Source organism: Oreochromis niloticus, linkage group LG9 (assembly GCF_001858045.2).
Source record: "Oreochromis niloticus isolate F11D_XX linkage group LG9, O_niloticus_UMD_NMBU, whole genome shotgun sequence".
In the NCBI taxonomy this organism is placed as follows: domain Eukaryota; kingdom Metazoa; phylum Chordata; class Actinopteri; order Cichliformes; family Cichlidae; genus Oreochromis; species Oreochromis niloticus.
Genome location: NC_031974.2, coordinates 30,114,626 through 30,140,085, shown reverse-complemented (window position 1 = coordinate 30,140,085; position 25,460 = coordinate 30,114,626). Strand labels below are relative to the sequence as shown.

At 38.6% G+C, this 25,460-nt stretch overlaps 1 protein-coding gene across 4 annotated transcripts in view; it reads left to right on the top strand.

Annotated features, from left to right (window-relative positions):
- Nucleotides 1-7,126: 7,126 nt before the first annotated feature.
- The window catches only part of LOC100706669 (solute carrier family 12 member 7), a 73,071-nt gene continuing 54,737 nt past the window's right edge, over nucleotides 7,127-25,460 (top strand). For all 4 annotated transcript variants that reach the window (XM_005471619.3, XM_005471617.4, XM_005471616.3 and 1 more), the window contains exon 1: nucleotides 7,127-7,541. In XM_005471619.3, coding sequence (XP_005471676.2) covers nucleotides 7,142-7,541 — 400 coding nt within the window. In that variant the 5' untranslated portion in view covers nucleotides 7,127-7,141. The remainder of the gene's footprint in view (nucleotides 7,542-25,460) is intronic.

Genomic DNA, 25,460 nt, shown 5'->3' with positions numbered 1-25,460 from the left:
CCCCGCGACCCTGAAAAGGATAAGCGGAAGCGAATGGATGGATGGATGGATGGATTTTTAATTTTATTTTAATTTATTGTCTATTAATTGTAATTGTATTTATGATGTATTTTGGTTTTATGAAAATGTATGTTTTATTGTAAAATCTATCTATTTTGATTGTAAGCCCAACAAGGGACAATTGTTGAAAATTAGCAATAGCTATAAACTTATGTTAGTTTCATGTTTTGTATTTGGACTATGTTAAACTGCACTGTCCCTTTTAAATAAATAAATTCAAATGAAATCTCAAAATTATTTTTTTTAGTTTACCTGATTTAATTTTAGCTCATTTGTTTTCATTGCTTATTGTTACTGTTCAAAGGGACTTGTACGGTTATCAGTTTTTCCTGTTTTATAGTTTTCACGGTGCTCAACGACGTCCAGAGAATGAGCCGGTGAGGAAATAAAAGGCACCATCTGTTAGAAACTCGTCTGTCATTCTTGATGCCAAGGGCTGGTACATAATGCATATTACAAAATGTAACACCTGCATATGTGTAAAAAAAAAAAAAAAAGGGGCTTTGATTTTGCCACCCCATTTGATTGCCATGCTGCCCTCATACCACCCTAAGAAAATTTCCCTAAATCTGCCCCTGGTGAATATTATATGCTCTGTGCTGGGCTGTAAGCACAGATAAGTCCACAAGAGGGAAATATGATACCAGAGATGATCTCGGGCGTTCACTCCAGCTTTCATGTGATTTGCATGAAATATGGCATGCTAAATCTGAAGCCAGTGGTGAAGATCCCTGACATATACTGTGGAGCTTAACAAATGCATTGGTGAGTGAGTAGACAAAAAAACAACACAAGACAGCACACCCTGCTGCTGGACTACCATGAAACTTACCACAGTCAATCTTTAGCTTGTGTAAAGCAATACATTGCCACAAAATGAATTTTTATTTGTCAGAAGGTTCAATAAACACTTCAGTTATAAAAAGCAGAATTTGCATATTTACTTACTTACTTTGGTGTCAAGGTTTTGTGTGAAAATTGGACCTTTCCACAAACCGTGAAACTAAGGCGACACAAGGCGACACAGAGGCTGGTTTTGAAACATTCCCAATAAGAATATTTTCCAGCACTGGTAATCACAAAGCTAAAGAATGTATTTAAAAGTCCCAAAGGTCAAGCCACTGATCACCGATGAAGCCAGGCTTCATCTACTTTCTCAGTGCTGTCCTGATACATACAGAGGATCTGACATCTGTCTGGCTGCCAGCTGTGCTTCACATTCACATGCACACTGTGGCATTTTCCACAAGTATAGATGTGAGCTGTACTGATCCTCTCTCTGTCTCGCTCAGATGCAAGCACACATCCATGCACACGTGTCCCTTTAAAATCATGCAGCCCATGGGATCTCATTACAAACAGTGTGCCATATCCACACACACAAAAACAAGCACTGTTAATGTTTCCTATCTCTCCTTAAAATCATTGTCTTGGGAGCCCTGTTGCCTTCCTTAAGCCATACTCTAAAAGTTGGGACTGTGGTACCCACTGTCCTGCTGGAGGCTGGCTCATGATCAAAAGTTTAAGACCAGTTGAAAACAAGGTTCCAAGTAGAGCTTCAACATTCAACATGAAGAAATGGGAGTGACACAAAGCATTTTTTGAGCATGCAATTTATTGAAAAAAAAAACAAACTCTTAAACTGAAACAGGCTTTTTATAAATGATCAAAAGTTTAGGACCACATACCTTTAAAAGGCCAAATCTGTGCAAAAATGTGGATTCATTGTCATTTTCTGTCAGGCAGTCACACTGTCATGACATTCTGATGGCAAAGGCAAATAAACATTCCCTTTTTGAACAAATATGTAATGATGTATAATGATTTAAAAAAGAAACATTTAGCCGTGGTTAGTATAGTCATTTACAGTTAAGTTATTCTCTAAATCACCTCTTTCTGAAATTCCTTCCTACAGGCTTTAAGTTGCTTTTAACAACTGAGCGATAGAAAACCTCCATCGTTTTGCTGTACATGCAGAAGGATGTCAGTTTTTTTAAGAAACAGCACTCGGTCATCCCTTTTTGTGTGTTTTCAGCCTCCGTGTTGGTCTTCTAGTTCAACCTCTTGTTGCTGGTGATGCCCAGGTACTTGTACTCTTCAATTCAATTTCAATTCAATTTTATTTATATAGCGCCAAATCACAACAACAGTCTCCACAAAGTGCTTTATATTATGCAGTAGATCCTACAATAATAGATACAGAGAAAAACCCAACAATCATATGACCCCCTATGAGCAAGCACTTTGGTGACAGTGGGAAGGAAAAAACTCCCTTTTAACAGGAAGAAACCTCTGGCAGAACCAGGCTCAGGGAGGGGCGGGGCCATCTGCTGCGACTGGTTGGGGTGAGAGAAGGAAAACAGGATAAAGACATGCTGTGGAAGAGAGACAGCGATTAATAACAGGTACAATTCAATGCAGAGATGTCTACTAACACTTTGTAAGTGAGAAAGGTGACTGGAAAGGAAAAACTCAATGCATCATGGGAATCCCCCGGCAGCCTACGTCTATTGCAGCATAACTAAGGGAGGATTCAGGGTCACCTGGTCCAGCCCTAACTATATGCTTTAGAAGAAAGGAAAGTTTTATGTTGATGTGGTGATTTCTTCACCACATCAACATTTGTGTCTCAGGATACACTGACAGAAGCTGTCCTCCTCCTTCTGGATTCAGTCATCATCTCTCTGATTTTATTCACATTCAGAAACTGATGATTTCTCAAAGACCCCTTCACAAAATCATCCATTAGCATGCTATATCCCTCATTCTAGAGTATTTCTGCAGGTGAAACAGTGTTGTACCAAAAGTCTGTACAAGGTAACCAGGGATGAAGATCTGAGCCATTTGGCTCTCTGGACATATTCCGCATCAGTCTCTGTGGGATTGATTTGAATCTTCCAATTGCTTCCTAAGAAGAGAAGTTTTTTGGGGAGAAATTTGTCAGAGTATTTTTGCTCCAAACAGCACAAACCTGGACAGAAAGAGAAGTGGAAGGAATAGGATCTGAGTGAGAGGACAAAGAGAAACAGACACTTCACAGAGCCAAATGAAAGCTTCATTAAGAGCCAGATTTAATGCACATGTGAAGGGAGTGGTAAATAAAGTATAATAAAGTTAATTATGAATTTAAAAAAAACAAAGCAATTTGACACTAAACTTTATTCTTTTAAGCTTTAAGCACATCTTTGAGGCCATTTTTGGATTGCTATTTTTGTATTCATTTTGTGATTTTTTTTCCGTGTCAGTGTCTACACCTTAGTTCAGTAAACATAAAATTTTAAAAATCAATTTACTGTAATCTGATCACAACAAAAAACCACTGCTGATTGAAACTGTAATTTCGGGAGGGGTTGTTTCACTCCTGGATGACAAGGCGCTCTTTGAAATGTGCCTAGGTGTGGCAGCTGGGCCTCTGCTCCTCGCAGCATCTCTCTGCGCTCTTACATCACGTCCCCCTGTGAGATCTTATCAGCCTACACAGCCAGTGATGCCACATCTATATAACCCACCCAACCCTGTCTGTTGTGATGGTGGACCCATTTCAGAATATAACTTCTTTTCATGCTATGGCACTGACCCACATAGTTGGCTCCATCACTGCTAGAGGTGTCTTTAGAGAGCTACCGAGCCACACTGCCTAACACTTAATGACTGTAATTGGCACTGTGATGAATAAAAGAGGACTCGGTATAAAAGTGGGCACTGAGAAAACTACAGCAAATAGCTGTATTATTAAGGCAGTGTAAGTATTATTTACTTACACTGAACGTTAAGAGTTTGACATATTAAATCTAAACAGCAAATACTGAATTTAAGAGTTATGAAAGAGACACAAAGGAGACGAATTTGACATTTTGAGTATTTTTTGTATGCTTTGTTAATTTTTTTCTAGTTTGGGATTACATGGCAGTGACGGCGAGCAGAAATACACTTCTGTGTCATGACCTGAAACCCAGGTCAAGAGGGCTGAATGTATGAGGCACCCTGACAACAGCAGCTTCACCTCAGCAGCCAGTTTGCTCAGCTCCTTCCCTGAGGATAATCTCTATGACAACATGTTTGTGAACTGCTGATCCATATTTCTAATGAGACTATTCATGTGTATTAGACTCAGCATCTCAGACCTGCTCTTTTCACTCAGTTATCCAGGGACAAATCCAAATGTCAAACCAAAATTACCTACTTTTTTTTTAAGTTAAATGTACTCTGTGAGTAAAATGTCTTTGCTCAGGCACAAAAAAAGATTTTATTTTGTTTTCCCCAAGAAAGACTTTGAATAACAGTTTTACAAATAAAACTATCAGCTTGTGTATGACTCATTAAAATAATCTTCAAAGTTGATTTCCACATTATTATCATTATTATCTTTTTAACTATATTATATTGTATAGTTACTGTGCTGTATATTAACTATACTATATATTAACATTATTATCCATTAATATACATTATTTTTTAGTTAACTGATCAGAACAGATGAAGTTTTTCATTTCCTGCATAATTTAAGTGTGTTTGTTGTGCCGTGTTTTTTTGCACATTGATGACAGAGCAAACATCAGATGTGTGACTTCCCATAGACAACGGGGGACATGTATCACTATGAACACTTGCAGCTGTGATTGTGCTCTAAAAGCCACATCTGTTATCACCCAGCTTTAAAAAGTAATCTGCATTTCATTTGGTAAATCATTCTGAACTGAGCCGATGAGTTTAGCTGTGGATGACTCAAACAACACAGACATGGAGGATTACAAGTTTCTTTGTCAGCCCTGTATTTTAGTCTCACACCCAGTGTGTGTCTGTGTGTGTGTGCATGTGCTGTATCAAGGCTTCATGCATTAATACTTTCAGCATCTTTACAAACAAGCATGAACTATACATTGCACATCATTGGTGTGGTTCCTTCCTTTCGTTTCAAGCACACAGTGGCCCGACGTACTTCTGTAAACTCAACACCCCCCCAACCCCAACCCAGTCATCCAACTGTTCTGCCAGCTGTCTATTTTAGTCCACGTAACACCCTTCAAGCAATTACTGTCTGAGTGGTCTCCTGGAGTTCATCCAGAATATTCTCTCCTGAGAATCTGTGGATAACCAAAAAGTATATGACAGACTACAAGGCATACGAGAAGCTTGAAGAGGCCATTAGAAAAGGAAACAATCAGGTTTGCAAGTTCAGAAGCCTTTTGTAATGAAGTTAGTACATTAGTCAGGCGACTAATAAGATTCAAGTTTTCTGCTGTAATAAAATTTTATAATAAAATTGACTTTATCTGTAGTTATACTCTTAGTGAAGTCAAAATAACTGCTTTTCCAAGGTTGAAATAATACCTATGGAGACATAATAATAGACCAGTCTCAGACACATAAAAAGGTCATTTGGTGTCCCTTTGTATTTTTGTTATATCTCTCCTCTGGTTTTTCTTTCTTTCTCAGCTTCTTTTTTTCAAGTTTGTTTTATTTTATTATTATTTTATTTTTATGCATCCCTTTGATCATTGTTTGTTCCTTTACAGTGCGTGTTGTTGTTCTTTTTTGTTGTTGTTTTAATCACTTTCAGTTGTGTTTTTATAGCTGACTTGCATCTACTTTTGGAGAAAAAAATCAATTCTATTGCATTTTTTCTATTGTGTCCTTCTTTGTTGTTTTGTGCCCATTTATAGTTTTCCTGCATCTTGTTTTTTTCTTCTTCTTCGTTTTTTCTTTTGCTTTGTATTCAGTCGCAGTCATTTTATTACTTGTATTTATTAGAGCTATTTTATTATATTTGGTAACTTTGTAATAAATGTTATCATTTAATTTAGTTTAGTTAGTTGCTGTTCTTACAGTCCAGTCCCTGTATCAATTTTGTTTGCCTCTGTGGTTAGTTTGCACGTTTTATTTTATTAGTTTATTTTACAAGCTTTATTTAGTTATTTTGCATTTCTTTTGTAAACAGATGGTTGACTTTCAAACCTGAAATACTGACACTAACACCAGTGGAGTTGAGTGGAGTTTAGGAGTGTAGGGATCCATGGCTATGTCAACAAATAATTTTCAGTCTGACTTAGTGAGCTAACATGACATGCTTCATGAACTGTTAGGAAATAGTTCTGCTTGTTAGAAGTGTTGCTTATGCAATCTCTATGAAGAAGTTCAGCATTACTTATTTTGACTTTGAGTGACATGTGAACGTATTTCCTGTGAATTTGGCAAACAGATAGCTCATAAGCCCAAGGAGCACTTAAATCCCTTAGCTTGGTTTGAGCTTGATCTGGGATTTCCACCACTAGATGATCTGTCTGGTTTCTGTGCAGTTTTCAGACACATAAACTTGATTCAAAAGCCAAACATACTAGAAATGTTAAGGATGCTAGGTGTGAGCTATGCTTAAGCCTGTGGAATTGAGAATACCAAAACTGTGTCGAAGGGTGTGTTGTTTCCATTCTGATTATGTATCAAAACTGCTGGGAAATATGAGAGTTCATTTTCTCCTGCAGTATTAAGGAACCATTTATTCTAAGCTGGAACATACCAAAGTTATTATGGCAAGGTGTTGACAAATGACTAACCCATCCTTACTTTTTAAATTAGAATGATTTATTGAGTCTCTGTGAAAGGCTATTGATGGGGAGGATGTACAGAGTGGGTGTTAATTACCCCATCACTTTGAGCTCACTAAAAAAGCCTGTAATGAGTCCAGTGTGAGACATGCCAGTACATGTGGCCCACTGTGACAGCAGGGTTCTAACATGCACTATTTTAAGAATCCTGTATGCGCCTGCGTTTTTAAATTATATTTGTTGCTGTCTAATGGTCCCTCTGTTTTAGATAAAAACGAATAGCTTTTTCGAATATATTTAAAATTAAATATAAGAACTTTTGAAGATTGAAAATGTATTAACTATTGTCATTTTGATTTAATTTGGGGACTTTGAGCAACTAAATCATACTGTAATAACTACAGAACTTCGAATTTTTGAGGAGAATATTGTTAATTTGATAGAAATATTAGTAACTACCCTTTTCACAATTGACAGATTTCGACAACTCCGATTTGCTTCTGGGAACGATTGACAGCGCTCCTTGGCATTCTAAACCAATGGGCGAGCAGAGAGGGCGGGCACAGCCATACTGTAATCAATCCTCTGATCGAAGGCGTGAGTGGGAACTGCTGGCTGTCCTGGGTACTTGCACGCGCAGGGTGAGGAGCACAAACTACCCTCTGTGTTGTCCTCCACTGAAAAGTTCCACAGGTGAAGAAAAAGAACATGGGGGACAGATTTGTGGTAGTCCCCGTTGGCGGTGGAGGGACTGTCCCCGCACAGGGGCTCACTTGGACGCGGTTGCTGCTGACCCGGGATTCGACACCGGCGGCGGCAGCAGCAGCAGCACCGACACGGGGCAGGAAAAAGAGCCGCTTGAAGACTCCGTGTTCGAACCCCTGGACCCCGGCGTTGCGGTGCCTATCCTGGAGTACAACAGGGAGCCTAACAAGTACGGTAAGTGTGCTACAGACAGGCGCAGACTCCGTGTCCCACTTCTTATCTCACCTATCCACCTTTTAGAGGATTAGCTGTCGTGTTTCTCCCGGGCTGTGATCTAATAAAACCGAAGCAGACCTGCGGAACCTGTTCACATTAACCACAACAATCAAAACTTTATTGGTTTGTATCCTGGTGCCTCATATAGAGATTTTACCGGCATTAAAAGTTCCGTCAGACAGTTTGGAAGATTAAAACGACATCTCTGCTCACCTAATTGAAGCGCACATAAAGCAGACTGTATTTGTTTAGGTCCCTGCGAATTTCCTCTGTCTTTTATCTGGAATCGAGTGTTTGTTAATAAATGTAAAGTACAATAATATGACAAGGTTTTGGCGCCTTTTTATTTTCCAAAACATTTTTATTTTTTGAAAATAAAGGGCAGAAGATAAAAGGCCGCCTAGCATACCTTGTTTTGTTCTGTTCTCAACATATGTAGAATATGTAGCAAGGTGCTCCTGTGGTAACCTTTGTCTTTCACAATGGTCCAAATATAGTTTTAATTTCACATAGTGCCAGAGATTTCCCAAATTCACTGTTCTTGGTTTACAGTATGTGTCTCTGAGCTGAACCACAATTGGCTGTAGGCTTTATTCTCAAGCTTTGTTCATGCAAACAAGGTGCATCTATAGCAACAGGTGGGTGCTTAGAAGGTCCTAGAAGAATTGCCTGGCACTTAAAGTACTCTGAGTTTATTTGTGTCCATAAGGGTCATCCTGCTTATGGCCATTTCATATGTAAATGTAAACAATGTTTAGACACCACGAAGGAAAGGCAAATTTTAGTCTTAATAATTAAATATGGATGAAAAAAGAAGATAAATCTCACAGTGCTAGTGGTGGTTACTGGGTGGGTACTCGTGATGAATCATGGTGACAGAGGAGACTTTTGCGATTGACGAAATAAGTTTAAGTTATGTTAGGTCCAACAAAAGTATCCCACAGGCTCAGAGCTAGTATAAGATGCTGGATGGGTGACAAGTTTCTGGTCCTGTTAAAGCCTCTGTTGATTTAGAGCAGTGATTAACATGAAGCTACAAGTACTCCAGTGGGTTATTGTACAGTAACGGTAGGATATGTGGAAAGATGGGTTCAACTTGTGTGAAAAAAATAACCTATAAAACAAAACAGATTTTACAAGCAAAAGGTTGCTTGGCTTGATTCCAACCGGAGACACAAATTCGCTTTAGGGTAGTGTCAGAAGGAGCATCTGACATAAAACTGCCTAATCAAACACGCAGAGCAACCTGCTGTGCAGCAAAAAGCAGTGAAAAGTAGCGTTTATATGTTTTGAAAAGAAAATCTAATCTTGTAGAAAAAGATGCAAAAATTTTGAAACTAAACAAGCAGGGGGCAAAACGGAAAGAACTTGTTGAAATAACTCACTGAAAGTATGAAAAATGGTTAAAGTTGTTAAATAAAGCTATTCATCAAAAACAAACTGGGTGCGCTCGGCAGCGTATGGACTGACCATGGTAGGGAACATTCACAAGCACGTGCATGTGGAAGTAGAGATGTGCCGATTCTCATTTTCGATTGTTTTATTGTATTTATTTATTTATATTTTTTCATTAGTATCAGTTTTTGCTGATTCCAGATTTATTTCTAAGAAGTATAACTGACAATGTATACCAGCAAAAAACAGTGCTTCTTCAATGCACTATACTATTTTTGTAATAAAATCAATTTATAAATTATTAATTACAGTTATTAATTACAATTTTATAAATTTTCTTCCAAACTGCAGGAAGTTAGAGGAGCTGCTTTTCCTTAAACAACTCTAAATAAAGTGCTCTGCTACCCGAGGGAGGTATAACTAATAACTGAAACTGAGTTGGCGTACACCTGACTTTAAGGCTTCTTTTGTCTTCTCCTTTATTAACAAGGGTTCACCACCGTGTTTGATTTGGTCCTTCCCGACATAGCCTCAAAGGGATCTCCTTCCCAGGATCCAACAGGGGTTTTAACACGTACATTTACCTGACATGCAGTGCTGATAAGAAGTATTTTCCCTCTTCCTACTGTCACACTTAAATGTTTCAGATCATCAAGCTAATTTTAATATTAGACAAAGATAACGCAAGTAAATACAAAATGCAGTTTTTAAATGATGATTTCATTTATCGAGGGGAAAAACGTCCCAAGCCTACGTGCTCCTGTGTAAAAAAGAAATTGACCCATGAACCTAATAACTTGTTGTGCCACTCTTGGCAGCAAGAGCTGCAGTAAAGCATTCGTGATAGCTGACGATGAGTCTTTCACATCACTGTGGAAGAATTTTGGCCCACTCGTCTTTGCAGAATTGTTTGAATTCAACTACGTCGGAGGTTGACTCTTTAAGGTCATGCCAAAGAATCTCAATCAAACTGAGTCAGAACTCTGACTAGCCCACTCCAAAACCTTTATATTGATTTATTTTCGTAAGCCATTTAGAGGTGGAACTTTGTCTTCACTCACAGTGAGGAGCCTACATGTTAATGACATGTTTGTGCGCGGCTGTGAGTATGCGCATGTTTTTTGGGGGTTTTTCTCACGCCTGAGTCTTTAGCAAGGTTGGTAGAAACACTAAAATACTCATTTGTAGCTTGATTTTGAGCATAGAAATATTGTTTTAAATCAAACAGGTTGTAGTTTGGTAGGAATAAACCTTCACCTCACTGGAGCAGTAGGTGTTTTTAACTGAAAGCCAGCACTGAGCTGCAAAGCCATGAAAATGTGTTCAACCCAATTACCTCGTCTATAATACGATGACAAGTTGGGACTTGGCTATTCTGCTTTAATGCATAGATGGTATTTCATTCAAATTCAGAGTGTGTTGCTAAGTAGAAGATGATGGGTGTGTTTGTGCATGTGAGATATCATGCGAGGGTGCATTATTGGGGCTTGTTGTGCTTTGTGTGTTCTGTCAGCCAGACAGTGATGATGGTAGATTGGGAGCAAGTTTTCAACGGCAAAAATTGTAATCTCCCAAAAATTTGTAACGTGACTCCAGAGAACAACCAAAGAGCATGTGCCGCCAAGAAGAGTGCCTGTGGCCACATGCAACTGGGCGGGCAAAGAATGTGGCTGCCAAATGATGTCATATGTTACATGTCGCTCCAATGAATGTGCTGCTATAAAATCTGAGGATGTTTTTTGTTTGTTTGTTTGTTTTTTTGTGGTGGTGGTTGTAAAAATACCTACTTCACTAATGTCACTGGCTGGAAATTGTGACGGGAATAGGAATAAAAACATCTTGTACTTGCATTTTAATTGATTTGAACGCCTTTAACCCTTCGTTGAAAAAGATCCACACTGGCCAAACAGATTTATTTTGTAATTTTGACTGAGAAATTCTCTCCAGCCAAATATAGTTGAGGAGTTATGCTAATGTGAAGCGCACATGGAAAAATCTAGGCCCTGTGAATTCTTTGTGCTTGTTTTGTCTCTAACACAAATACTAACGGAGTTATAGCCATGTGAAGTGTGCTTGCACAATGGGTCCAGTGATGGTTTTAAAAAGTGAAAAAGTGGACAAACCTATACCAGAAACTTGCTGAGATGGATTATAGATATTAATGACCCTCTGTATAATGAAGTCTCTACTTCAGGAGTTATTTATCACTGAAACATCTTATTAGGTACTGACTTCAGTTCGATTTCAATTTCCGCACTTCATTCATCTGTGACACTCGGTTTACTGCAATCAGTAGAAAGTTGTTTGTTTTGGTATAATCTGTTTACAGATCTATAGGGGCCTCTGTTTAATTGAATTCCCTATGATGAAGTTAGCGGTAGCAGATAATAGATTTAATTATGTTTACACGATCAATGGTTAGCCATTTTCCACTACAGAGGCACTGCACAGATAAACTTGCATGTATCAGCATGCTCAATAGGAAGGTTCCTCTTTTAGTTACATACTACACAGTCAAACAGAGACCAGATGCAGGCTCTGAATAAAGCTGACTGCATATTACAAGTTGTGACTTTTAATTTGTTAATAAAGGAGGCTTTATTTGACAGTGGAATGTAGTTTTCCAAAGGTCCAATGCAATTTGAATGCATTTGACAGTTTAGTGGAACTGGAGTGCTGTGTTTTCCACAACTCAAGGTTACAAAACAAATGTTAAGTAAAGTCTCTCGTAAAGAGGAAACAGCAGTTATGAAGAAATATAAATGATGTAAAAGAACGTGTTGTTGTGTGAATGATGGTGTCTATGTGTTACACTGCCTTGGGCTCCTCTTAAAACACTTTAGTTGATCTAAAAATGCTCTTGTGACTTGGTCCCTGTTCAGATTTTAGGTCGTTCGAAGAGCGGGAAAAGGCCATAGTGAATGAAATGACATTAAGCAGTTTGTGGGTGTGACCTCGCGGCTTGCGTTAGATGCGGAGGATGATTAAGATTGCATTTGGATTTATGAGAGATTAAGCAGGCATTGAAATATAAATGAGGTTCTAGAGTCTTCAGAAGGTGTCAGATTCACATCAGGCTGAGAGACTGTTAAGCTCTCATCTCTGTGACTGTTTCTGCTGCCTGGGATTCTTTATAGAGAATCAGCAAAAGTAATCTGTATTAATATGTTAGCTGGTTATGATTTTTTTTTGAAGGTCCAATCTCAGAAGGTAAATAATAAGATATAGATCAATGCCTCATTGAGTGCACCAAATGTTAAATAAAAAAATAAAATTATTTATATAACATTAATATTAATCAGGTTGTAATTTGCTTCTATATTTATTCACCTTTGTAACATTTTCCCACTCTGCACTTTACTTTGAGCCAAGTTGCCTGACACAATATCAAAGTTGGGGAAAAATAAACAGTGAAAGCATTTAAAGGGAAACAAATTATTAAATTTAAAACAAATGACTTATAAATAAAAAATATCTAGATGTGAGATAGAAATTAAATTCCCCTCTAGATACACTTTACATTTCTTTTTAAATCTTTTGTGGTATATTTAAAAGAATGTGGAAATATTTACTACTCAGTTATTAATTTCATTTTTGACAGTTTCAGTCTTACTCATTTTACATGCTGCTTGGACCTCTGCGACACAGCTATCTCTGGAGTGTTTATCCAGACTCTTCGCTCACGTTGCCTTTTATCCCGTCGGTGAGTGGACTACATGACTTTTGTGGATCAAACCCACAGTTTCTCCGTCCTCTGAAATGGGCTGCATCTGTGGCTGCTCTGTTCTCCATCTCACTAAGCATGACTTTATACAATCCACAAATCTGGATTTTTTTATTCCTGACTGAGACTTGGCAGCAGTCCACATACCACACACCCCTATTGAACTGTGTCCGAGGGGTACTCTTTTATCAGCCAGCCTCGGATGTTGGGTTGTACACTGAAAAAAAGAGCATGTTGAATTTACTTAATTCAATATTGGACATTGGTTGCACACAATTGTTTTGCTGTCGCTGAACTTAAAGTTATTCAAACTTATTCATATTCAATAAACTTGTGCATATTGTGTTGATAAAATGTGATTTAAACATGTTTAGATGAAGTAAGTTGAGCTCTTGGGATATTTTAATCCTTCACAACTTTGTCATTTTACTCCAACATTATTCAATAACTTTTGCCCCAATACTACTTGATCACTTAAATACTACATGTTGTCTTCATATTACATAATGTTCAACAAAGTCTAGAGTCTGGTTAACATAAAAGTTGAATGGATTTACAACAACCATCTTTATCCAGGTTGCTTACAGAAGTGATAGGTTAAGAGGCAGGACTAGGGATGGGTATCGTTTAGGTTTTATCCGATACCGGTGCCAAACCGGTACTTTTGAAACGGTGCCGGTGCTTAAACGGTGCTCAAACCGGTGCTTAAAGAATGGAGAACACAAAATTGGTCCAAAAACCTCTCATGTTCAGCTGTTTTTTTTTGTAAAAAGATAACAATGTTAGCCTTTTCTGCAGCTATAGGGCATATATGGTCTCAGTCTTGGCTGGAAGCAGTGCTTAAACAATGGAAAAAACAAAAACTTTGTCCAAAAACCTCTCATGTTTGAAACTGTTTTCCACTTTTTCTTTGGTCATTTTAGCCTTTTTGGCCAGGGTGAAGGGAGTATCTGCCATCAAACAAGAAGACAGCCGCATGTAACTACGACGGTGTTTGCTAGTTCACCTTACATGCATTAATGTAATAATGTGTTTAGCCTACTCAACGTAAATTACACACAGACAACATTAAGCTACTCACGCAGAGAAGAATGGCTGCTGCTGCCATCATCATCCGTCATCATTTCTGCTACGGTGACAGGGCTAGGGGCCAGGACTCTACTCTTCGGGTTTTTGGGGGATGTTGCTAACTCTGGGTCCGATAGCAGGCAACCCACCCGCAGTAGATGTGCATGGTGTGAGGTCTCGCAGCAAGCTATCAAACACGGCGCATTTCTCGGCTTTAAAAAAAACCCGCTATGTGTCGCCTCAAATCTGTTTCATCAGATTTGAGGTGTTACCTCCTTTGACAGTATCACAGTATCAGCTTAAAGCACTTGTTGCAGGCTGCTGAGTTTGCATCTTTTGCTGCGAAGTACAGCCAGACTTTTGATCGCTTCGCCTTGGGCATTTTTAATCTGTAGCTCTGCTCTAAAAGAACGTACGTACCTGGTCCCGCCTACTATCCTCGGAAACGTAAAATGACTGGCTAGAATTGGCTTAGGAAAAAAAAAGCACCGAACTGTGCGCTGCTTTTCGGTCTGGTTACTACCGTTTATGTCAGAACCGGTGCCATCATGGCACCGGACACCGGTACCCATCCCTAGGCAGGACAGCTCGCCAGTCTGTCACTTAGAGACAAACAACCATTTGCACTTACGGGCAATTTGGAATCATCACTTGACCTAATTCTAATAACTGCATGACTTCTAACTGTGGGAGGAAACTAGAATACCCAAAGAGAACCCACTGCAAACTAGCCAGATTGTGGATTTGAACCCAGGACTTTCTTGCTGTGAGGCAACAGCACTAACCACCACGCCAGGCTTAACAACACTAGGAAAGCTATCATTTCAAGGCTTGATGCAGAATTTTCTGTACGTTTTTGTCCTTGACAGGTTGAACCACAATAAATAGTGATAGCATACACGTAGTGTATGTGTAGTTGTCTGCCTCTTATAACTCTAGTGATTTTCCTGCAGTTTGAAATCTCATGTGATCTTGTGAATTTCATGAGTTCAGCAACAAACACTCTTACTAGATTACATATCATGTCATCTCAACAAGAACAAATTAGGTTGTTGAATTTCTTACAGATCCTACATGATTTAATTATGTTCACCATAGAAACATGAAGTTACCTTGTTTAAATTACAAGTTAGACTTTTGTAAATGTAACAACCACCCAATGTCCTTTTTTCAGTATACCGAAAAAAGTAGAGGCGGCTGCTCAACTTGACTGAGATGGATGCCTTCCTCAAACCACGATCCAAAGCGCGCAAGATGAAATCACGTGCGGTGTCGCGAGATTTAACATTGCTATATTGTTGATATGAACAATTTAATATACCCTCTCTGCATATCATGTAGTGTCTACACTTAACTTTAAAGCATGAGGCAATTGTGTTGAATACACACAAGATGCTTACATAAATCCAAGAGATGGACGCAGCGTAAAAGAGTTAGTAGTATATTTTATTACTACCTGTAATTTATTGCCGTTTACTTGTATTTGCTTAATTATTTACTAAATGTTTGAGGTGTGAAATAAACCGCAATGGAGCAAAATATGGGTGTGTGTGTTTGGAGGATGTGTTTGTGCGGTGGGGGGGCGCGAACATTTTTCTTGTAAAACAAAGGGGGGCCTGGCAAAAAAAGTTTGGGAACCACTGCTTTAGTCTGACAAAAGCCGAATGACGAATTAGCGCTTTCAGTCAGAGATTGAGCATGCAATCTTGTATTTCCAGACTTGCTTTCGGCACAATTTACAGTGCGCGCTACTCTGTTTTTTGTCAGACTTGAAATAGCCGAAATACCTTCACACTACGGAACTTCTATGGCCTTTCCGTTCGACAATCTCTCCGGCATTGGAACCATCATCTGTTTTTTCTTCGGTAACCTTCGCTCATGCTCTCGGTTGATTTTTCTCTAGTGGGCACACTCATTTCCTCCATTACCTGGGCAGCCCGGCTGGCTGCTTCCCAAACAAATACACATGTGCGCCTTGGCACTTGTGCTGTACGTAACAAGTCACGTGACGTGACGCTCCGGCTGTGATTGGTTCGGCTCTGCACTACTTAATTTGGATTGGCTGTTCTTTTTTTTTTCTTTTAAGAGGACAAGAGAGATGAGGCCTATCGCAATAGTTAAATTTTTCTATCGAGAAAAAGTTATTTCGCAATACATATCGTTATCGTTCTATCGCCCAGCTCTAGTACAGATCGCCACTTTATCCATTCCATTTTGGTGTTATGTTTTGGGGAATCTATTGTTCTTCTTATATTTGCTCCCCTTGGACACATTCTGTCAGCCTTTAAGGACATCTATTTTCCCAGCTATGCAGATGATATTCAGTTGTACACCTTGTTTCACCCAAGTGAAATGTCTAAACTTCAGTTTGTTAAAGTGCCTACACACTGTTAAACCGTGGATGGCAGACAGATTTCTTTAATTAAATCAAGATAGAAAATAATTGTGTTTGCACCAGAAAGGAGACACTTGGACCTCTTGGTTGTTTGGCAAAATCTTCTGGCAATCCTTGGCATAACCTTTGATTCTGATTTTACTTTTGATGCGCATGTCAAGTCTCTGGTTCATCATCTGAGAAGTATTGCCAAACTAAGCTCTGTTGTGTCACGTGCTGAACTGGAAATGATTATTCATGAATTTGTTTCTTCATGATTGGATTACTGCAATGCACTATAAACTTGTCTTAGAAAAACATCCTTAGAACAGCTGCAATTTCTTTAAAATGCTACTGCCAGGCTTCTGACAAAATCCCCCAACTTTTCACATGTGACTCCAATCTTAATGCAGCTACACTGGCTTCTGGTTTAATTCAGAGTACAATTTAAGAGTTTTTTACTAACTTGGACAGCTTTTCAATCATAGGCAACATGCATACTCGGTGATCAAGATAAGGAACTTCTTCAATTATGCTGTTAAGTGCCAGGAGGATTGCCGTGATTTAAACATCAGGGAAACAAAACAACTTCTGGCCAAGCAGATGGCACAAAACAGAAGAGCTAACTCGTCAGGCCAGGACTCCGCAGTCTATTTACACCTACAGGCCAGTGGACACTCTTTCAATGATGAGGATGTATGCATCCTGGACAGGGAAGAACGCTGGTTTGAGCAGGGAGTCAAGGAGGCCATTTACGTAAAATCGAGGAGGGGCCCTAAGGGTACATCTTTCACCATCTTACAATTCCCCAACTCTCTGTGAATGGTACTCATGGCCATTGATCAATAGTCCCTGATCAATGGTCAAGACAATTTGCATATAAATGATCCAGAAACTGACCTCATTTGTTCGCCAGTGGTGCTAGTTTCAGTCATTATGCAAATGTACTGTTTAAAAGGTTGGGGAAACCTGCAGTCAGCTGAGACTGAAGAAGTCACTTGGGTTAGTGATAAAACATTTCTCCTGCCAAAAAGGCTACATCCACACTAAAAGATGTAACTTTTTGGGAAAAACATTTATGTATTTTTTAGGTGGAGGGTTTGTATGTTACAGCTACAGCTAATAATAACATGATGTGTAGAGAATGAGTGGGACAGAGTTGGTAAATGAACATCCTCAGAATGTCATTCCAGAGCTCACTTGCTGTGTGTGTGTGTGTGTGTGTGTGTGTGTGTGTGTGTGTGTGTGTGTGTGTGTACATGGGTGGGTGTGGGTGTGCACGTACATGCGTGTGTGTGTTTGTGTGGTCGTACGTGTGTGTGTGTGTGTTCATGTTCAAGAAGGCATGCACCTTTGGTGTCATGTGCTGCCCTCATCTTTATTTGGAGCCCAGCAGTCAGCACCAACTGGGCCCTGGCATCCACTATATCTGCTCCTGCTCTTGTGTGGCCTCACAGTCCCCTGTCTCCCTGCCCATTCAGTCTCACATATTTGTTCCACTTGCTACATCGGTCAGACAGAGGGTGTTTCAGAACACACACCCCTTTGGGTCACAGTTCAGCTCAATCAAACAGCCTTTTCATCAGGTAATTTTATTTTGAATTGGGCATTTGTCCTCAGGTCATTATCCACATTATCATAGCACTTTACAGTGCAGTTACCACCAAAGCAATAATGGAATCTTGTGCAGTTAGTAAATGTAGATGAGTGGTTAATGGGGGTCTATTGGTGTCAGTTTCAGGTGCAAATCTATACCAAATTCAAAGGCACAAAGGGTCTTGTAGAAACCCCCCAAAAAACGTGATGAAGTAAAAAACAAACAAACTATAAATTCCTGCTTTGACATCACTGCAAGTTTGACCGTTTTTACCAACTAGGGTTTCTTTTTTGTTTTTAATTTTCGTCTGTTACAAAATTGAAATTAAAGATAACTTGATTAAAGACAGGCATTTCTCTTCTGTGTCAGTAGGTTGTAGCAATAGTTGTTTTAGCATGGGATGGTATGATACCAGCATACTTTTAAGGTGCACAGCTGTGGTTAAAAGTTTACATATGATCATCATATCTGCTGTACAATATAAAGCACCTTGAGGCGACTGTTGTTGTGATTCTGCGCTATATAAATAAAATTGAATTGAATTGAATTGAATTCATGTGCATGAAAAAACTTTAAAGCTTAGTAGTATATAGGTTCACCTTTTATTTCAGAGTTTTAGATGCATTTTGAAACACAAAATATTTGCTGTGTGTATGCAGACAGATTCATCACTGACAGATATTATATATCTGACCTAATCATATTAAGGTTCATTACAGTCGATCATGTGTTTGTTTCTCTTTATATCCTCTGCCTCTACCTTTGTGAGCGTAACTGATTGTGTGTCCTTTATCATCTCGTTAATTAAACTCCTGTCTTCATTGCACCTCCCTCTTCAGTATTACTTGGATTTTCTTAGCTCTCTCTCTTGCTTTGCTCTACACTCCTTCGTCATGCATTCCTGTAGATTTCCTTAGTTTTCTGCATTATCCATTTCTTGTTTTTACAACTGCCGAACTTACAACTAGTCTTTCACTTTCACTTTTCTGAAAATCATCCAATGTTACCTAGCTACTCTCTTCCCTGACACCAACTTGTATGCTCTACCACATAAAATAACGTCCACCCCATCCCTTGTCCCTCTCTGGCAACCAGAGTCCCAGTCACTGTAGTGTGGAATTCTGACTTATGAACATTATGTTTGGTGTGGTACATGTTTCATGCTGAATAGCCTTCATCATGCAGTCCTCCTTGTTTTAATTTTTTTTTTTTTTGGGGGGGGGGCAGCTCTAACACTGCATAAATATGAGATACTAGAGGGGATCTAGCTCCTCATATTTTGTGACTTACACCAAAATCTAGATTGAGAAATCACTAAATGTGCATAGTATCTCTTAGACAATGCACCAAACTGAAAATGGAAGTAAGCAAGTGGAACTTTTCCAGTCACCTCCAAAGCACTGCTCATACCAGTGCAGTTTGTTTTATTTCAACACACGATGAAAGTGGTCTTGTTAATAATGCTAGCAGTCTTTCAGCACCAGGAAACCACTGCTGCTGAACAGATGTGATGGGGAAAAACGACATCATGTTTTTTCCCTCTGGACATTCTCTACATTTGGGGTTGGTAGTCAGGGGGTTTTCCACCTCTTGGGTATGTGTAAACCTAAGTAAGGCATTTACTGTGAGTCATTTTGGCCTTTTTGCCTTTCCTATTATGGTAAATATTGTTGTAGAACAACATAAAGCCAAATGAGGCCCCTAGAAAGCAGTGAAGACTCAAGGTAATGACACTTAAACATATTAGCATTATTCCTTCCAGTGAAGATAAGATAAGATAAGATAACCTTTATTAGTCCCACACATGGGAAATTTGTTAAAAAAGATAAGAAAGAAAGAAACTCAGAATGAGCAGAGCTGCTGTAACAGGCTGCCGCACACGGGGGGCGCCGGAAGTTAAGTGCAATCATCCAAAATAAAGAAAATAACTTTTAAAATGACCAAATATGTATATTCAACAATAATATTAAAAACAAAAACAAAAAAACACTGCTCTATTTACTGAATAGAGCAGTTGATAAAACTTCAAAACAGAAGGGCTTTGTACAAAGCAGTGTTAAATTTCTGTCTGTGCTATTGTGTTCACCTTAGGTATATGTAAGGAGAAAATGCAGCTGGGCACAGTCAGTACAGTTACTTGGTCATGGCCTCAGTGGATATCAGATATCAGAAATGTGTAGAGAGAGACATCGCGTGAGTATCATGTTCCGCCTGTCTCTGAATTAGGAGTCCTATTATAACCTCTGTAACCCCACCCTACAGTCCAGTAAAACTCCAGGGATGAGACTGATGCAGTGCAAGCTTCAATCCTTCCAAACTCTCTCATGACATGTGCTGAGCTGTCTGCTGAAAAAAGGAACTGAGATGGCAAAAAACTTGAGTCAACTTCTGTTTTTGCTGATCTTACTCACTGCCCCAAGACTCTTTTTTTCTTTCTTATTTTTTTCTAGTTATGTTTTGAGTTCTTATTATGTTACGTAGTTTGGATTTTCATCAGACTCATTATTGCAGACACATAGAATCTGATTATTAACACACTTGTATGCAGTAGTTATACTTTTGATGCTTTTATTGCAAACATATAAAGTGCAGAATTGGACAAAATTAAGCAAAATTCCTCAAAATAAAAAGTTTTCAAAACACACAGTTACAAAGTCTTTCACAGTTTGAATCGATGCATACACATACAATAATATAACAGTATTCCTTCAGTTAATAAGTTCACTCAAAACTTTTTACAAGTGTAAATTGTTTGCTATTCTGTCCCTTAAAATAAGATTTAAACACTTTCGGTCTGGAGCTGCTGGGAAAAACAGCTTTTTCCCCCCTGCATCTTTTCTTTTTAGAAATCAGTCTGGGTTTAGAGCGCTGTTGGAGTGAGGTTAAGCTTTCGTGTTTATGAGAAAGTCTGGATCATTATATATCTGGGATGTCTTGATTGAGTGTTCATTTTGTAGGTCATGACACAACATTTCAGTTGCAGGCCTGTCCAACATTGGTGTTGACTATCATTCCACAGAGTAGTCAAATGAATAGACTGCTAGTGAATTGGGTTAAGGTCAGATACGGACCGCTGCGCAGTCATTCTCCTAGCTGCAGTTTTGTCAACTATTGCAAGGCATTCCTGCCCTGAAGTAGCAAAGCAGCCCCACACCACGATGCTCCCTCCACTGTGCTTCACAATTGGGATGAGATTCTGACTCTTGAAGCGTAATGCACATTTACTGATGCAGTTTTCTTGTCCAATATTTGGCCCATACAAGCACATACAAACAAATATCAACAGTGTTTAAAAAAATGCAAAATATTAACTTAGTAATTAAAAGAAATTATTAATTTCTACCAAATTTGAAGGGCACTTCAGGATTTCTTTGCAATTTATTCCAAATTAAGTGTGTTATAATATCACTATATAACAGTGTATTAATCGTTTTCACTTTTTTTTTTTTTTTACCTGTTTCCATAATCTTCCTAGTAACTGCTTTGATCATTTCTGCTGTTCCAAATCTCATACTGACAATGCTGGCTTATGGTTACTAGTAGCTTTAGCCCTTTTCTTTTTGTTAGCTTCTTTGAAATCTCCATGTTCAGCTAGATAAGGATGAACGTTAGCTTTGTTGCGTGGTGGTCCCTCCATGGTTTACTTTGGGAAACTTTGTGTCTTCAATGACAGTGAGAAATTTCACACTAACGACATGTTTACATGTGGCTATGAGTGTGCGAGTCAGTATTTACCTGCATCTCTGTACGCATGTTGTGCGGACATGAAACAGACCTGCCTGTAATCAGATATTTGGGAGACTGACCAGTCCTGGTCCTGGCTGAAAACGCTGGAAATTGGCTGTTCTGTTCCCTGGTTACTGGATCAGTTCATCTCTACTAATAGATATGTAGAGGAGACTGTCATTTAGAGGAAAGGTCGGATTCCCAACACATGCTTTAGTCTCATTTAAGTGGAACTCTTGACTCCAAGTAACTTTTGGAGAGGCCTAGAGGTTCACATCCTGTATAGCCTGGACTTTGATTGCTCAAGGTTCAATAAAGACAGTAAAACAATATGACTGGTTATGTGTTCTCAGTTCATTCAGATTGTGTTTGTCTGTAATTGTAACTTGAATTAAAATGTTGTCGGTATTTAATGCAAGAATCCCAAGTAAATTTACTCTTGCAACTGTAAGATCATAGCATTTTTGTGCTATTGTTTACAGATGAACTGCATTCAATGTTATATAATTAATTAAAGGATTTTTTTTTCATGTAGGTGTTTAGAAAATAAACTTTGATAGTACTCTTAGTACACACATAACAAAATCCACCTACCAGCAATTCTAAAGCTCACTGATTTATGGTTTTTCAGAACATTTTCTGGGCTTAGAAGTTTGCACTTATGCCAAAATAAATACTTTAAAAATGAAAGACTTTATATAGAATTGGTACCTTAACCTTCAACAGAGAGGAAAGTTTAATCTGAGGCTGTTGTACTGAATATAGTCTTTAATAGATGGATTATGAAGTTAAATAATGCAGAATGGTCTTTTCTCTTTCCTGAGAGGCAGATATTATGTGCCTTTAACTTCCTTTAACTTATCATTTTAATGCAAGTAGATTGAATTGAAGTAGATTTTTCAATATAATGTTTGCTTGCCACAAATGTGAGTTCACATTCAGTACCAGACAAATGTCACTAAAATGTTTCAGAAGGGAACCCAAGTGGTAGACTCGCACTTTCATAATTACATTTAGGAACGTAAGAGTTCATTAGTTTGGAATTCTTACATTTCTTTTCTCCACTTGCCATTGTGGACCTGATTACATTGTGTGCAAATATATAGGGTTAGGGTTAGGGTTTTTGCACGTGAACACATGTTCTTTTCCTTTTTTTGTGTCTGTTGGAGGCGATGTTTTCATCAGTAATCATCTGGGAAAACAAGTGAAAATGAAGTGGTTAGAAAACAGAAGGAACTAAAAAACTGGTTTTCCACTTAACTGGAGGTTAAAAAGTAAATTCCATTTGTCTCTCTGCCATTGTGCCAGGAATTTTTATTAGTATAAATTTACATACATCACCAGGCTTTGTCTGTAACGTCTGGACTCTGTAGGTCAAAAGTGATGCACATTTGAGAGAAGGAAGTAATGGAAGGGGAGATCACGTGTGAAAAAGCATGTGATCTGAACTCACATGATATGGTAAAGAGATTCCATCTGAGCCTGCAAGACACCACAATTTCCTTTATTGACTTTTTAAAAGGGAGGGGGTATAATTTGAGGGGGGAATTAAATTTCGAACATCCCTGTATCCATACAGCACTACACGGTTTTTGCATCTCTGTGTGTCGAGTGAAGCTGTGGAACAAACTAAGTGAAGAACTGCAGCAATGTTTCAGCATGACTTGGTTTAAAAAGAGGTACAGAAATATGCAGAGGGAGGAGGTAGGGCTTTGACCGGGTGTTGTCACACACCGTTTTCACACAAGGGATGTGTGCGTGTGTATGTGTGTGTGTGGGTGGGTGCACACGTATGTTTATGTTTATTTATCTGTAAATTTGTATATCTTCATATCCTTTGATGTGTTACTGGGGTTATGAAAGCAAATAGGTGAAGCAAATTTCTGATGGATAGGGCATAAACAGGAAGAAAAAGTGTTTAATACTTAGTTACCAAATAGTGAGAAGGGGTGGGATTAAATAAGCTTGTTCTTCTTCCTCCTCTTTTTTTTGAACATGTAAGTTATTTATAATTATTATTATTGTTTTGTTATCCTTTTGTTTTGCTTTGTTTGTATGTGTCTCACAGTTTAACACTGTCCCGTTCAAGGATTGATGTCACAGAAAAGTTCACTTTCTCCTTTGCCCACCAGAGGGCAGTGTCATATGGGTAGATAGGCGACGTGGTAAACGTGAGATGTGTTAGTGTTACTTTTCATTATAGCTGAAATGATAACGTTTATTCATTTCAAAGCACTATTTGAATTTAATTGCAGTAAAATTAAATGCAATTTTATTGAAATTGCAGAACCCAAGGTCAACCAAGTCTTAGCAAAATAAACAATAGTTTTTTGTTCTCTTTGTTGCTTTTGTATCAAATACATTTCTCTGTATTTTCCTGTATATAATGATTATACAACTTAAGGCTACCAAATATCTCTAGATTCTAATATAAAACAGAGGGTTAAAACTTGACAAAGAAGGAACTGTTAGATATGATAGCCATGAAGAAGATAAAAGCTAGGGAGTCTTGAGGCTGCACAACAGCAGGAATGATCTACATTGCTACATTGCTGAGAAGTTTGTCCTTGTGTCACTGGCCTGCACTTGGTGTATCTGTTGCAAATCCAGCGTCTTCCCATCTTCCCCTGTATATTGAATCAATCAATACATCTATTTTGGGAGTGGTAATGCGAGCCGCCAGAGAGAGTTGAACTCAGTTTAAGTGTTGTTGTTGTCAGGGCAGAAAAATTCACCACTGTCTGCAAAACCAGAAGCTTAGGCTGTGTGTATGCTCATGCAAAATGTGGTTTACCACATGCTTTTCAGTGTAATAGTAAATTGTAAAAGGTTTCTCCTCTCAAGTATAAGGGTTTTGTTGTTTTTTGGGGTTTTTTTGTTTTGTTTTTTGGGTGGGGTGGTTCAAACAATAAAGCAGGGGCACTCACCACTGTAACTTCTGAGCCATCACGCAGACTTTGTGCTGGGGTACTGACAGGGTAAAGACCAGTCAGTGTACCATCTGACTGCATTTGTGTTGTTACGTGCACCGTTACTAGGGGATGTTTAAATTTCAGGGCTTGTACAGCTGGAGAAGTGGCTGAACAGGTAAACCCACATATTGGCCTGGGAAGGCCACACCCAATTAAAAAAGTTAATAATTAAGATTAGCCTCCTCAGAAACTTATATACTCAAACCAGTCATGTATGACAGGTATCTGACTTTGCACACACACAGAACCTCTTCTTGTTTTAAAACAAGGTCAAGGTGAAGTTGGTCTGTATGTCCACTAAAAATCAAACCTTTAAAAAAAACATGTTCAAAACATTACAATCATCACTATTTTACAGCAGACACAAGCCTTGGTTTAGAATATTTTGTGCAGTTGTGTATAAAAGGCACTGGAAAAAGGAGTTAATGCACATAAACGGGTAGATTAAATCCAGTTATTTTGTACACACTGAAGTGAATATCTTCATAATACTTTATCAGAATATTGTGGAGATCAAATTTAGGTTCAGACAGACTTATCAACACATTCCAGTAAGGTGATGGATATTCATGCCTTTGTATGTGTTAATTGAGGGAATGAATCATGAGTTTGTGGCACTCACTGTATACCTATGCGGGTAAGTGTAAGTGTAAGACAAATGAGTACTGGAAAGTTGTGATGACCAGTAAACAACTAATGCCTGCTCTTGTTTTTTTCACCATTTTATAACAATTGATCATTTCCCTCCTAGGGGAATTTTGCTGAAGAAGTTATGTAAGACATTTCCTCCTTCATATTGTGCGTCAAATCAACCGTGAGACAGCCTGAGAACTGCTTATGTCAGAGCATTTTAGCCTACTTTCCAGCCTCCCTTATTTATTGGTGTAAATGCTCTCACAAAAAGGGACATTGTCCTCCAGGCCTGGATGCACGACTGTCCCTGAGAAAGCAGTCTGACTGTCTGGCCACTTAATCAGCAGATGCCAGTTACATCATTGCTCATTCACTGAGCAGCAAGTAG